At 39.2% G+C, this 15,025-nt stretch overlaps 1 protein-coding gene across 2 annotated transcripts in view; it reads right to left on the reverse strand.

Annotated features, from left to right (window-relative positions):
* The window catches only part of PPP3R1 (protein phosphatase 3 regulatory subunit B, alpha), an 86,032-nt gene that overhangs the window by 11,456 nt on the left and 59,551 nt on the right, over positions 1-15,025 (reverse strand). Inside the window, exon 1 of one of the 2 annotated variants that reach the window (XM_066267275.1) lies at positions 1-62. The exons of the other annotated variant lie outside the window; for it this stretch is intronic. Within the exon in view, the coding sequence (XP_066123372.1) occupies positions 1-25 (25 nt within the window). The 5' untranslated portion in view covers positions 26-62. Of the gene's footprint in view, positions 63-15,025 lie in introns of those variants that run through there. 2 annotated transcript variants of the gene reach the window in all.

Here is a 15,025-nt window from a genome sequence, read left to right on the forward strand (position 1 = left end):
CTTTTTGTTTGCCTGCACCTGCCATAACACACAGCCAACTTATATGCTGAGGACACCAAGATATTAAATAGGATTGACAATGCTAAGCTGATCATGGAAGTCAGGTGGTTCCTACCAGGCAGGCTAAATCAATCTCTGTTCTGTACCAAAGCTCCTTCACTTTGACTCATCTTTTTAAATTCTAATTTATTCTAATAAAGTTCATGGTTCAAAATTCGAACCCGGTTCAAAATTCAAAGGCTCCCTCCCATCCCATCCTGTAGAAATCCAATTCCTCTTCTTGGAGGCAATGCTGCTACTTCCTTGAATATTCTTCCACGGATATTCTCTGCAACTATTGTATGAGCCAATTACAATTAAGCACAGCTTTGACCTTTTTCTTTTTTTAAAGCAAGAAAGACAGACAGAGAGAAGGACAGATTGGGTCACTGGCTTGAGCAAGGGGTCATGGACTTAGCTGGAGCTCCAGGTCAAGGCATATACTAGAAAGCAATCAATGAACTAAAGCACCACAGTTCATCCTTCTCATCTCTCTCCTTCCTGTCTCTCTCTTTCTCACTAAAAAAATTAAAAAATAAAAAACCTATTCACTTTCTTCTCCTTTAAATATCTTATGAAATATTATAAACTAGTTGATACCTGTTCTGGATGAGTAGTTTAAAACCTCTCAAAGGCAAAGCACTGTGCCAGTGAAACTTTAACTTGACAGTAACTGGCTTTTTATAAAGTCCCTGAAGGACTTGGAGGGAACAAGCTCCAACTAATCTTCTATTCATTACCATCCTCACATTCCCCAGGCAGCCAAACCTCACCTCGAGCTTCTTTAACAAGTCAGTGTGAAAGAAGGCAGTATCTATTCTCGAACCACTCATTTATTTCCTCCTGTCTGTCCCTTCCTTCCTGCTTGTATTACAACGATGAGTGAGACACACTGGATTACTCAGTACTTATTATCTAGTTGAAACTAGCTGAGCAATGAAGGAATCTGTATGTACATAATTAAAATATTTTTAAATGGCTAGCTTAGAAGGCAATGTCATGAATATTTTTAAAGCCAAGATCTAAGAAAGCTAGCTTTCAAAAATTAATGGTAAAAATAACTCTATTAGAAATAAAACAGAGTGGCTGACTTGGTTGTTACTGTCACCAGAGAAGCAGTTCCTCAGCACTCCCATGTGCCAGCACTGCAGACTAGACCTGCTAAAGAATTAAATGCATCCTCAAGTACGGAACAGATCTTGGGTCTTGAAATATCAGCATTTACCAATCTCCTACAAATTAGGCACAGGTCTCTAAAATCAGAACAAATTCATCTTGGCAGCACCATTAAATGTTTCAGGTCTTCACTTTGTACAAGTTAAATATTAAAGAACAAATTCCAACTTTTGGCATCAAGTTTCATCAAAGATTTTCCATACTGCTTGGGATCATATTCCCTTAAAACAGATGGACAAGGAAAAAAAAACAAACCTCACCCTCTTGACTCATCTTGTGACTCAGATACTCTTTTTCATCTGTTTTGCCAGCTTGAAACACATTTTGTTATTCTACTTTTTGTAAGAATACCTTTGGGAGGACTATCTATTTAAAAGTTGAAAATACCTATGTATCCAATTCAAATTATATTATACAAAGTAGCAAAATAATCTCATCAAATCATATATATACAGAGTGGGATATATAAATCATCTATATACAGTTGTTTGCATGGAAAATAATGTAATAATTAATAAATACTAACAAGAATAAACTGGTATACTCACAACTATAAACCTACTTTTGCCCCACCCTGCATGTTTGTGTGTATACCTAGAGTATAAAATTTAAGATTAAAAATTTAATCTTTTAGTATGAATTCATGAAATATAAAGTTAATAAGCAACTGATGAACTGCTTCCTTAAAATCACCAAATTAAATTGTTGAGACCTTACCTACCCTGAGTATACTCAGAGATAACTGTGGAGAATCTAGATGGTTACTCAATTTGACAAGTGATTTCAAGACTCTTATTTAAAATTTGCTTTTAGAGAGCTCATGTTCCTACAGTAAATTTTAATAAATATTTTTAACTGGGACATATTAATACTAGAGCAATATAATATTAATAGAGATAGAAGAAGGTTGCATATTCATTCACAATCCTCTCAGTGAGGAAACAACCATCACTGTTTACTATACTTTTTATTTTCTCATTTAGAAAAAAGGACTTTAAGAGATTCTAAAACAGTACAGAAGAGACCTCGTCTCTGGCTCTTAAAGCATTGTTAATACTAAATTCACAACAAACTGCTATCCCACCATTATTATAGTTAGAAGTAAAAACAATTTGTAAGCTCTTTTAGGTGATCTGAAGTTTCTCAGAACCAAAAGAAAAATAAGCAGAACAGTAGAAACATAAACTTTCCTCAAATTCTAGTAATTATATAGTAAGCAGCAACAAAACTACTGCTCCTTCAGGAAATTCCCTTTTTCTTTTTTCAAAGTGAGGGGAGGGGAGATAGTGAGACAGAGCACCCAACTGGGATCCACCCCAAAATCCCTGTCTGGAACTGATGCTCAAGTACCAAGCTATTTGTAAAGCCTAAGGTTGATGCTCAGACCAACCAAGCTATCCTTAGCATCCAGGGCCATGTTCGAACTAATCAGGCCACTGACTTTGGGAGCAGAAGAGGGAGAGACGGGGGAGATGGTGAGGGAAAGAAACAGATGGTCACTTCTCCTGTGTGCCCTGACCGGGGATCAAACCTGGAATGTCCATATGCCAGGCCAACACTTTATACATGGCAAGGAAATTCCTTTAATAGCCACTTCATAAAAAATTTATTATTAATGATTTAACAGCAAAAACAAAATATAACAAGTCTTTTCAAATCCTTCTAGCAATAATATCTTGAAAGAAACAACTAAATATAATAAGGGATCATGTTTAGAATCCTGAAAAAGAAAAATAAAACTTCAATGTTACCAGTTTTTCACTAACATATGCAGTTTAACAGTACTAACAATATTTTCTTGATTTTGATAATTGCACTATGATTTTGTGAGGTGTTATCATTAGAGGAAGTTGCAAAAGGGATATTTGAGAATTGTTATTTTTGTTAACTTTTCTGCAATTTCTTCTTAGTTTCCTCTAATTTATGACAGCTCTTAATTCTTCCCTTGTCTTTCATGACCTTGAAACTTCTGATCCAGTATTGTGTAAAACGTCCCTCAGTTTGAGCTTGCTGATGTCTCATGATTAGAAAGAATGTGGGCATTTGGGGCAAGAACACCATAGAAATGACAGTGTGTCCTTCTCAGTGCATCATATTAAAGGGGGGTTCATGATGTCAATGTCTTTTAACTAGTGTATTAATTTTGATTACTTGGCCAAAGCAGTATGTGGCAGATTTCACTACTATAAAATCTACTATATTCCCTTTGCACTAAAAAAATATTGTGTAGAGGAGATACTTTGAAACTAAGCAAATATCCTATTTCTCCTAAAACTGTGGCCTAATTTAAACATCCATTGGTGGGTCTTGTCCACAAGATTTTATTACTATGAAATTTGCCTAATAATGATTTTTCTTTTCCCTCTTTCCTTATACATTAATTAGAATGCTCCTCTTTCAAAAACTGTCCTGCCCCTCCCCATTTATTTCTGTATTATTCATATGAGCATCGATTCATGGACATTTATTTTAGTCTGTGATTTAAAACTCAGTAATATCATTATTTGTTAGTCCAACTGTTCCAGCTTTGGTCTTTAGCTTGGCTGCTATGTGACCTTTCACCAATCCCCATTTTGAGCACTTCCTTCATTTCTGGCACCATACAATGTTCCAGCCCCATTCTGACTATACATATTTATAAGAAGAGATTCTCCAATCTCTTTTGTGTGGCAGGATATTTTGAACTATGCTATAGAACAGGGGTTCCCAAACTTTTTACACAGGGGGCCAGTTCACTGTCCCTCAGACCATTGGAGGGCCGGACTATAAAAAAAACTATGAGGCCCTGGCCGGTTGGCTCAGCGGTAGAGCATTGGCCTGGAGTGGGGGGACCCGGGTTCGATTCCTGGCCAGGGCACATAGGAGAGGCGCCCATTTGCTTCTCCGCCCCAACCCCTCCTTCCTCTCTGTCTCTCTCTTCCCCTCCTGCAGCCAAGGCTCCATTGGAGCAAAGATGGCCCGGGCGCTGGGGATGGCTCCTTGGCCTCTGCCCCAGGCGCTAGAGTGGCTCTGGTCACGGCAGAGCGACGCCCCGGAGGGGCAGAGCATCGCCCCCTGGTGGGCAGAGCTTCGCCCCTGGTGGGCGTGCCGGGTGGATCCCGGTCGGGCGCATGCGGGAGTCTGACTGTCTCTCCCCGTTTGCAGCTTCAGAGAAATACAAAAAAACAAAACAAAAAAACTATGAACAAATCCCTATGCACACTGCATATATCTGATTTTAAAGTAAAAAAACAAAATGGGAACAAATACAATATTTAAAATAAAGAACAAGTAAATTTAAATCAACAAACTGACCAGTATTTCAATGGGAACTATGGGCCTGCTTTTGGCTAATGAGATGGTCAATGTGCTCCTCTCACTGACCACCAATGAAAGAGGTGCCCCTTCCGGGAGTGTGGCGGGGGCTGGATAAATGGCCTCAGGAGGCCGCATGTGGCCCACGGGCCGTAGTTTGGGGATTCCTACTATAGAATGTACTATCAGGAAAGATTAATAAGGGATTTGAAATACCTTAGAAGTATTTTGGTAACAGCTATCAAACATGACAAAATTATTTATGCAGAAACTTGTAATGACTACCACAAGCACAAAGCTTTATAGCAGGGGTCCCCAAACTGCGGCCCCCAGAGGCCATTTATCCGGCCCCCACCGCACTTCCGGAAGGGGCACCTTTTTCATTGGTCCGTGAGAGGAGCATAGTTCCCACTGAAATACTGGTCAGTTTGTTGATTTAAATTTATTTGTTCTTTATTTTAAATATTGTATTTGTTCTCATTTTGTTTTTTTACTTTAAAATAAGATATGTGCAGTGTGCATAGGGATTTGTTCATAGTTTTTTTTATAGTCTGGCCCTCCAAAGGTCTGAGGGACAGTGAACTGGCCCCCTGTGTAAAAAGTTTGGGGACCCCTGCTTTATAGTGTTAACAAAAGTTACTGGGTAGTTTTTCAACATAAAGATTAATTTAAAAGTTTCAGAGTCTTTTGTAAAATTTATCTTAGAAAGGTAAAGATTATATTTACATGTTATACCAAATAAAAAAAACCCACCAGGGGGCACAGTAGAGACAGGTCACAAATCAAACCTTCATAAAGCAGTTCCCCAAAATCAAAATTTTGTAAGGACCTCTGGTATAGGCTAGCCATTTAATATTTATATTCTGCACCGAATAGTCTCACAAGACGAAGCAAAGAAAGCACCCTACTAATATGAAAATAAAAAATATATACTGCCATATTTCCCCATATATAAAATGCACCCTTTTCTGAAAAAATTCGGGGTCTAAAAACTGGGTGCGTCTTATACAATGGTTGTAAAATTTTGAGGGAGGGTTGTAGATTTTAAAAGAAGTGTGGCATTTCAAATCCCATAGATGGAACTGAGGATCAGGCAATATATAAAGACAATGATTATTCATCAGACACAGATGAGTACAAGCTAATGGATGAGAGTTTTGACAGTGATGAGTTGTATCAATTTTATGATGAATAAAACTTGCGTTCAATAACTTTATGTAAGCCTGACTAGGCAGTGGCACAGTGGATAGAGCATTGGACTGGGATGAGGAGGACCAGGTTCGAGACTTCGAGCTCTCCAGCTTGAGCGCGGGCTCGTCTGATTTGAGCAAAGCTCACCAGCTTGGACCCAAGGTTGCTGGCTTGAGCAAGGGGTTACTCAGTCTGCTGAAGGCCCACGGTCAAGGCACATATAAGAAAGCAATCAATGAACTAAGGTGTCGCAATGAAAAACTGATGCTTGATGCTTCTCATCTCTCTGTTCCTGTCTGTCCCTATCTATCCCTCTGACTCTCTCTCTGTTAAAAAAAAAAAAAAGATAACTTTATGTAATACATTTTTTTCAAATTTCTTGCCCCCAAATTAAAGTTGTGTCTTATATATATATGGTATAAAACACGGACACAAGCACATCATATTTTATACACACATATATGATATATAAATAATATAAATAATTGAGTCTATTATCTTCCACTGATTTGTCTATCTTAGGCCAGTATCATCACTGTGTGTTTTATAGCAGTGGTCCCCAACCCCTGGGCCATTTGGTACCAGTCCGCAGAGAAAGAATAAATAACTTACATTATTTCTACTTTATTTATATTTAAGTCTGAACTATGTTTTATTTTTTAAAAATGACCAGATTCCCTCTGTTACATCCGTCTAAGATCCACTCTTGACGCTTGTCTCGGTCACGTGATACATTTATCCATCCCACCCTAAAGGCCGGTCAGTGAAAATATTTTCTAACATAAAACCAGTCTGTGGCCCTGGCTGGTTGGCTCAGTGGTAGAGCGTCGACCTGGCGTGCAGAAGTCCCGGGTTCGATTCCCGGCCAGGGCACACAGGAGAAGCACCCATCTGCTTCTCCACCCCTCCCCCTCTCCTTCCTCTCTGTCTCTCTCTTCCCCTCCCACAGCCAAGGCTCCATTGGAGCAAAGATGGCCCGGGCACTGGGGATGGCTCCTTGGCCTCTGCCCCAGGCGCTGGAGTGGCTCTGGTCGCGGCAGAGCGATGCCCCGGAGGGGCAGAGCATCGCCCCCTGGTGGGCAGAGCGTTGCCCCTGGTGGGCGTGCCGGGTGGATCTCGGTCAGGCGCATGCGGGAGTCTGACTGTCTCTCCCCGTTTCCAGCTTCAGAAAAATACAAAAAAAAAACAAAACAAAACAAAAAAACCAGTCCGTGGCCCAAAAAAGGTTGGGGACCAGTGTTTTATAGTAAACTTTTAAATTGGGGAGCACTCTTTTCATACTTTGTTCTTTTTCAAAATCGTTCTGGCTCTTCTAAGACCTACTTGAGAATTCCCACATGGAATTAACAAATAGTTTAGTAATTTTTAATACAAAAATCCTGTTTAGAATATGACTTGGAATTGTCTTGAATCTATAGAATCAACCTGAGTAGAACTGATACCTTAACAATATCAAGTCTTCCAATCCAATGTGGTTGCTCTCACCATTTATTTTAGGGCTTCTTAATTTCTCTCAGAAATGTTTTATAGTTCAGCGTACAGATTTTACATGTTCGATTAAATTATACTTGAGTAGTTCATGTTTTTATTCTATTATAAATGGTATTTTTGTCTATTTCAATTTTTAATTGTTCATTACAATTTTATAGAAATTCCAGATTTTTGCATAGTCTTTGTATCCCAAAATCTTGCTAGATTCATCATTATTTCTAGTACTTTGCAATATACAAAATGATGTCATCTGAGAATAATGATTATTTTACTACTGACTTTCCAATCGAAATGAGTTTTATTTACTTTTCTGGATTTAACTTTTCTGGATGTACTTACTAGGACTTCTAATACAACTTTGACTATAGCTGGTCAGAGTGAAAAACTTCAACTTTTTCCCCATTTTAGGTGGAAAATGTTTAGTCTTTCATTGTTAAGTATGATGTTAACTGTAGGTATTTTGCAGATGCCCTTTTATTAGGCTGAGAAAGTTCCCTTCTATTCTAATTTGCTAATAGTATATTTTTCAAGAATGAGTAATAAACTTTGTCAAACACTTTGCTATACTACTGAGATCATGTTTCTTATTTTATTCTATCAATATGATGAATTACATTAAAATCATAGTCTTCGGATAAACTTTATATGCTCATGTATATATATTGTCCTTTCTACAAATTGCTGGATTTGACTTATACATATTTTTAAATTTCTGCACATATGTTCATGGTGAATACTGGTCTATAGTTTTCTATAATGTCTTTGACGTTGCTATTGGTGTAATGCTAGGTTCTACTTCCTGAAAGAAATCTGGATTATGATTGGTGTATTTTTTCATTAAATATTTGCTAAAATTTCAGTAAAGCCATCTGGCCCTGGAGTTCTCTTTGTAGAAACATTTTAAAATAAGTACTCAATTTCATTAATATATATATATAATGCTACTTTATGTTGAAAAATTAAGATTTTTCTATTTTGTTTTATATTGCTTTTAAATATTTGTGTTTCAAGGAATTTTTCCATTTAACCTAAAATATAGAACTTAAAATTATTCATAATATCCCTTGTTGTCTTTTAAATACCTTCAGGAAAAACTCAAGATAAAGAAACAGACCCAGAGAGTTAAGTTGATCAATGCAATAAAGCTTAACAACAATGCTGGGTGACAGGATTTTTTTTTTCTTTTTTGTATTTTTCTGAGGTTGGAAACGGGGAGGCAGTCAGACAGACTCCTGCATGCGCACGACCGGGATCCACTCGGCATGCCCACCAGGGGGCAATGCTCTGCCCATCTGGGGCATTGCTCTGTTGTTACCAGAGCCATTCTAGTGCCTGAGGCAGAGGCCATGGAGCCATCCTCAGCACCCGGGCCAACTTTGCTCCAATGGAGCCTCAGCTGCAGGAGGAAAAGAGAGAGACAGAGAGGAAGGAGAGGGGAAGGGTGGAGAAGCAGATGGGCACTTCTCCTGTGTGCCTTGGCAGGAAATCGAACCCGGGCCGATGCTCTACCACTGAGCCAACCGGCCAGGGCAGGATTTCTTGAAGTACCTTCTGATCTAATTTCTTCTGCTATGTTAGTTCCCTTGAAGAATTTACACAGAAGCTTAAACTGAGAGATACTATAAATTGATGTTCCTCAAGCTACATTTTTTGGACTAAGTGTAGAGAAAAGGGAACAATAATATTTCCATTCCAGGTAGGTAAAAATCAAACCATATTGTTTCTAAGATGTTCTCCAACTTGAATATTACTGGTTTCTGGGCTGATGGTGTTTATAATTATTGTTTTTATCCTTCTTGGTTCTTCCACATTGTGGTTCAAATCAAAATAGACAGTAAGTTATTGAAAAGTCATAAAAATACATCTTCAGGTTTTCTCAATGTTATTAATCCCCTGCCTTAAAAGTCACACTCTTATTTTTTTAAAAACCTAATTATATTGTGTAGGTCATTAACACATTTTAATCAAAAGACATAGCTCTCAAAGTTTTCCTTTGTGTGTAAATCAAATTCAACCCCAACCTATTACATAAAGTTCTCCAGGTTTTCCTCTGATTTTATCTTATCTTACTCTATGGTATGTCACACTTAAACTCGTTAGCTGACCTGACCTTTTCTTTTAGCTTTGTACTATTCCTCATCCCTAACTCTCAAAAAAAAATATGGTATTTTCACAAAAGAACGCATATTCAAGAGTCTTCTTTTACTTTGAGCACCAATTATTCAAGACTTGTGTATGGCTGCTCCAGAGTTCAATCTGATTTATCACCAAGAATATCATGCAGTAGCCCCTTTTTTTTTTGTTATCGATCTGCCGTTTATTTTAACACATTAAGAAGTTTCAGCACACAATTCATAGTATGACTTTTACTTCCTTCTTGAAGACATTCTTTTTTTTTTTTTGTATTTTTCTGAAGCTGGAAACGGGGAGAGACAGTCAGACAGACTCCCGCATGCGCCCGACCAGGATCCACCCGGCACGCCCACCAGGGGGTGATGCTCTGCCCCTCCGGGGCATCGCTCTGCCACGCGACCAGAGCCACTATAGCACCTGGGGCAGAGGCCAAGGAGCCATCCCCAGTGCCCGGGCCATCTTTGCTCCAATGGAGCCTTGGCTGCGGGAGGGGAAGAGAGAGACAGAGAGGAAGGAGGGGGGGGTGGGGGTGGAGAAGCAAAGGGGCGCTTCTCCTATGTGCCCTGGCCGGGAATCGAACCCGGGTCCCCCCGCACGCCAGGCCGACGTTCTACCGCTGAGCCTACCGGCCAGGGCGAAGACATTCTTTACAAACAATTTGGCTTCTTGCTCTAACTTAAACCAATTTATGGCATACTTGTTATCCTGGGATATGCTCCCGTCCTGCAGCAGCCATGGCTCAATTAGAGCAAGTTGGCCCCAGGGCATTGAGGATGGCTCCATGGCCTCCACCTCAGGTGCTAAAAAAAATGGTTCCAGTTGAAAAGGAGCAACAGCCCCAAATGGGCAGAGCGTTGCCCCCCTAAAGGGCTTGCCAGGTGGATCCTGGTCAGGGTGGATGCAGGAGTCTGTCTCCCCTCCTCACACTGAATATATTGAATATATAAATACAAAAAAAAAAAATGTCTCCAAAGACTTCTGAGCTGGTGAATAAAAAGTTTGGGAGTAAACCAGAAATTACTCTTCAACATACATATTATTTAAAAATTGGAGTTCATCTGGTCCATTTAGCTTTGGCAGATGGCACAGTGGATAGAGCATCGTCCCAGAGAGCCGAGTTTTTGAGCCCCAGGCAGGGAACATATGAGAAGCAATCAATGACACAACTAAGTGGAACAAGATGCTTTTCTACCCCGCCTCTTTCCCCACCCCCTTTCCTTCCTCTTACTCTCAAAAAAAACAAAAACAAATAAACTAAAGAAATCTGGTCCATTTAAGAAAAAAAAACATAAAGGAGGTGCAGATATGAAGAAGGAAATCAAATTAACTTTAGATTAACCTTTTCTATGAAAAAGTTTTCTTTTAAATTTTATTGATATTAGAGAAAGAAAGTGAGGAAGAGAAACATTGATTTGTTGTTCCATTTATTTATGCATATTCACTAATGGACTCTTATAATGTACCCGGATCGAGGATTGAACCTACAACCTTGCCATGTTGGGCTGATACTCTAACCATCTGAACTACCTGACCAGGGCTTAAAAGTTTTGTTTTCACAAAATAGAAAAACACCAGTCTAAGTAAAGAATATAAACATGTAAATTTCTCTGAGATAACCTGATTGAGAGCAGAAATTAACAGCACAAAGTAAAGTCAGTATCTCTACATTTCCAAGTCACCTGTAAATATTCAAACCAGAAACAAAACTGCTTAACTTTGTGACTGTTTAGTTAAAATTAGAGCAGTGTCCTAATGGCTAAAGATGACTTCAGAGTTTCTACAGATAGTTAGTTGATTATGCAAAAGAAAACTTTCCTTAAGAGTCTGCCAAACTCTTCTTGGGTCACCTTTAAATGAAAGAAAATTGAGAAATCTTTTTAGATAAAAACTATTTTTAGTCTTTCATCTACATTCAGTCTACAAAATAGGCCCTGTATTTCATTTAACCAAAACCATTAAGAATTATACTGGTTCTAACAACAGTAAAAAAATAGTTGAATCTGATTTTCCACTCAAACTTTCAAAATGTGCAACAATCTAGTCCCCTGCTTAAACTATCTAAAGTAGGATCTTACACAGTCACTTTTCCAAGTTATCATGCCAAGTTACAAGGTCTCAACTTTGAGCAAATCACCCCAACAGAGTATACATTTCAACTATAGTCCAGACAGATTAGCTAACAGACAGAAACAAAGTCACAATGGCGTAGAATAATTTAACTCAATAAAAAGTGAACACTGAATTGAGAGGGGGAAAAAAAAATCAGGCCTGGCCAGGCCATGACGCAGTGGATAGAGCGTTGAACTGGGATGCAGAGGACCCAGGTTCGAGACCCTAAGGTCTCCAGCTTGAGTGCAGGCTCATCTAGTTTGAACAAGGCTCATACAAGTTTGAGCCCAAAGTCGCTGGCTCGAGCAAGGGAGTCACTCAGTCTGCTGTAGCCCCTCGGTCAAGGCACACATGAGAAAGCAATCAATGAACAACTATGATGCCGCAACAAAGAACTGATGCTTCTCATCTCTCTCCCTTCCTGTCTGTCTGTCCCTATGTGTCCCTCTCTCCGACTCTCTGTCTCTCTGTCTCTCTGTCTCTCTCTCTCTGTCTCTCTCTCTCTCTCACACACACACACACACACAAATCAGGAAATACTCTGTATCTTAAACAAGTCCAGTTTGCCTAAAATTATTCATGTGTAGATAAACAAAACATTAATTTTGTAAGATTTATTATCAGATGCTGTACAGGATTGGGATTAAAAATATGACTCCGGAGCACGACTGCCTGAGACCAAGCCACAGCTTTGGTACTTTACCTGCTGCTGTGTGGCCTTAGGCCAGTTACTAGTCTCTGCCTGTTTTCTCTTCCATACAATAGGTAAAGTATTACAATTTCTCGCATCAGGGTATCATGAAGATTAAGACTTGAATTATATGAAATGCCTATAATAGTGCCTGGCACATGTTGTTATTTATGAAAATAAGTATGATGACTGCTAACTACTGAGTTTCCCTAACAGTACAGCCTTTAAAATTATCCAACTAGTTGTATATCTAGCACAGCTAGTCCAGCTGTGAGCCCTTACTAGCTTCCTCGATCAGGAAACACTCAGCATCTGCTTCCTGCCAGGCACTGTATCACACTCCCACTGTCAACACCTCAATTCTTGTACTCGTGAAAATTAGCTTAACCAGGCTTTCCTCATTATTATTATTATTTTTGTGTGTGTGACAGAGACAGAGAGAAAGGGACAGACAGACAGGAAGGAAGAGAGATGAGAAACATCAATTCTTTGTTGCGGCACCTTAGTTGTTCATTGATTGCTTTCTCATATGTGCCTTGATCATGGGGCTACAGCAGACTGAGTGACCCCTTGCTCAAGCCAGCGACCTTGGGCTCAAGCTGGTGAGCCTTGCTCAAAGCAGATGAGCCTGTGCTCAAGCTGGCGACCTCGGGGTCTTGAACCTGGGTCCTCCGCATCCCAGTCCGACGCTCTATCCACTGTGCTACTGCCTTGTCAGGCGCTTTCCTTATTATTAAAGCTTGCCGTGTTACATGCCATATTTAACTATAATTAAATAACTATTTCTCCTTGATATTACTCTTACTTTTCTCTCCATGTTTACATTCATTTAAAAAAAGAGTTAAACAAAAAATCTCAAATACAAAGGCTGAGATACTAGTATACTGAATCCCATAATCTGGCATTCAGATTTGACCATTAACACAAGAAGACTTATTTCACTTATAAGTCGACTTGACTATTCGAGAGCAAATATCAGATATTATTTCCTTGTAACTGTTCAGTATTTAACTCTAGAAATACTCTTTAAAAAAATAAACCACAGTAACATTATACCTAAAATTATTAATAATTACTTGATGTTTATCAGTGTTCAGATATCCTCAAATATCACAAATGATTTTACAGGTTTTTTAATCCCATCGTATTTGGCAATTAAGCAATGTGTCAATAAAATGAAAGTGACCTTGATGATAACAATAACAGTTTCAGTATAGTAACAGGGAATGAAAGCCAGATTGCAGAAGACTGCAAAATTAGCAAAAATAAGGCAATTAAGAAATTGTGTATGCCCTTCTTTTGAGAAGTTCAAATATGACAAAGAATGGAGAAGAACTGGGAAGTGCATGAAGAATCAGGATCAAGGAGTTAATTATGTTTATAAACTGAAGAGAGATGGAGCAGCTGAAAAACAGAAAGAACCTAACAAAATACTGTCCTGGAAATGAGAAGGAATAAGATCAAAAGCACAAGCAAAGAGGCTGGCCTAGAATAAGGGATGCAAAACCCCAACTCTGACACTGGAGGAAGGAGTTAGTTAAGTATGAATATGAGACTGGAAAAGTTTGTTGTGTGTGGCAAGGAGGGCTGGAAGGTTGGGGGGGGGAGTGATAAGGAGATGTTGAGGATAACACGTTGGGGGGGATGATAAGGAGATGTTGAGGATAACACTTAAAATGTTCTAAGAATTAGGAGAGAAATTAAGTAAAAGTAGGGTATTAGAAATGACTATGCAGAGCATCTGGATAGACTATTGAAAATCTAGGTGTGGTCCTGGCTGGCTGGCTCAGTGGTAGAGTGTCGGCTCGGTGTGTGGAAGTCCCAGGTTTAATTCCCAGCCAGGGCACACAGGAGAAGCACCCATCTGCTTCTCCACCCCTCCCCACTATTGCTTCTCTCTCTCTCTCTCTCTTTCCCTCCTGCAGTCATGGCCCCACTGAAGTGAGCTGGCCTTGGGCGCTGAGGATGGCTTCATGGCCTCTGCCTCAGACACTAAGAAGAGCTCGGTTGCTCACCAAGCAACGCCCCAGATGGGCAGAGCATCACCCCTAAAGGGCTTGCCGGGTGGATCCTGGTTGGGGAGCATGCAAGAGTCTGTCTCGCTGCCTTCCCTCCTCTCACTGTATAGAGAAGAAAAAAAATTCTAGGTACAATAAAAGGAGAATGAAATGGACAAATGACCAGACAGGTGAAAGAATACATTGATATTGATACTGAAATCTTACATAGCTTTCAAATACAATTTTAAAAGTCAGTTCTTTTGTGAAGCTTTTCTTGATTTCCTTAACCAAGGATTATTTTCCCTCCAAGTATTATTGGGACCTTTTTTCCCCCAAAATGGTTTAGTTCCACTATAATAGTTTATGCATCTCTTTTTCCCAGTAGCTAGACCATAAGTACTTTGTGGGTGCTTATCTGTGTCACAGCGCTAAAGACAGTACCTTACAGCATATGATTCATAATCATACTACATTTTAAAAAGGATCACAAATACTAAAAGAACAAAACAGATAGTAACTACTTGAAGAGCTAAGGGGACCACTGAAAGCTGGGACTCACTGAGAGCTCAGAACTGAGCTGGGTCTAGAAGGGATGAGAAGGCAAGATAGAATATAAGCTGACCAGGAAAGTACTTCACAGATTGGTTTTAACGTTTTTTTTTATATGGTAGCTGTTTACAGATAACACTAAACTCTTACAATAATGGAAAGGTTTGTAAATAAGAAAAAGTACATTTATAATATGTGGCAGAAAAAAGTCTTAATTTTAATGTGGACAAGTTCATTTTGGAGAAATTAATCCAAACCAGTATAAAATATGATAAAAGCATACTGTATTCTAATGAACCAAGTAAGGAACAGAGGGAAAAAACTGTACACTGGATAAGAGTCAGATTCATTG

This window comes from Saccopteryx bilineata, chromosome 3 (genome assembly GCF_036850765.1).
Source record: "Saccopteryx bilineata isolate mSacBil1 chromosome 3, mSacBil1_pri_phased_curated, whole genome shotgun sequence".
NCBI lineage: Eukaryota > Metazoa > Chordata > Mammalia > Chiroptera > Emballonuridae > Saccopteryx > Saccopteryx bilineata.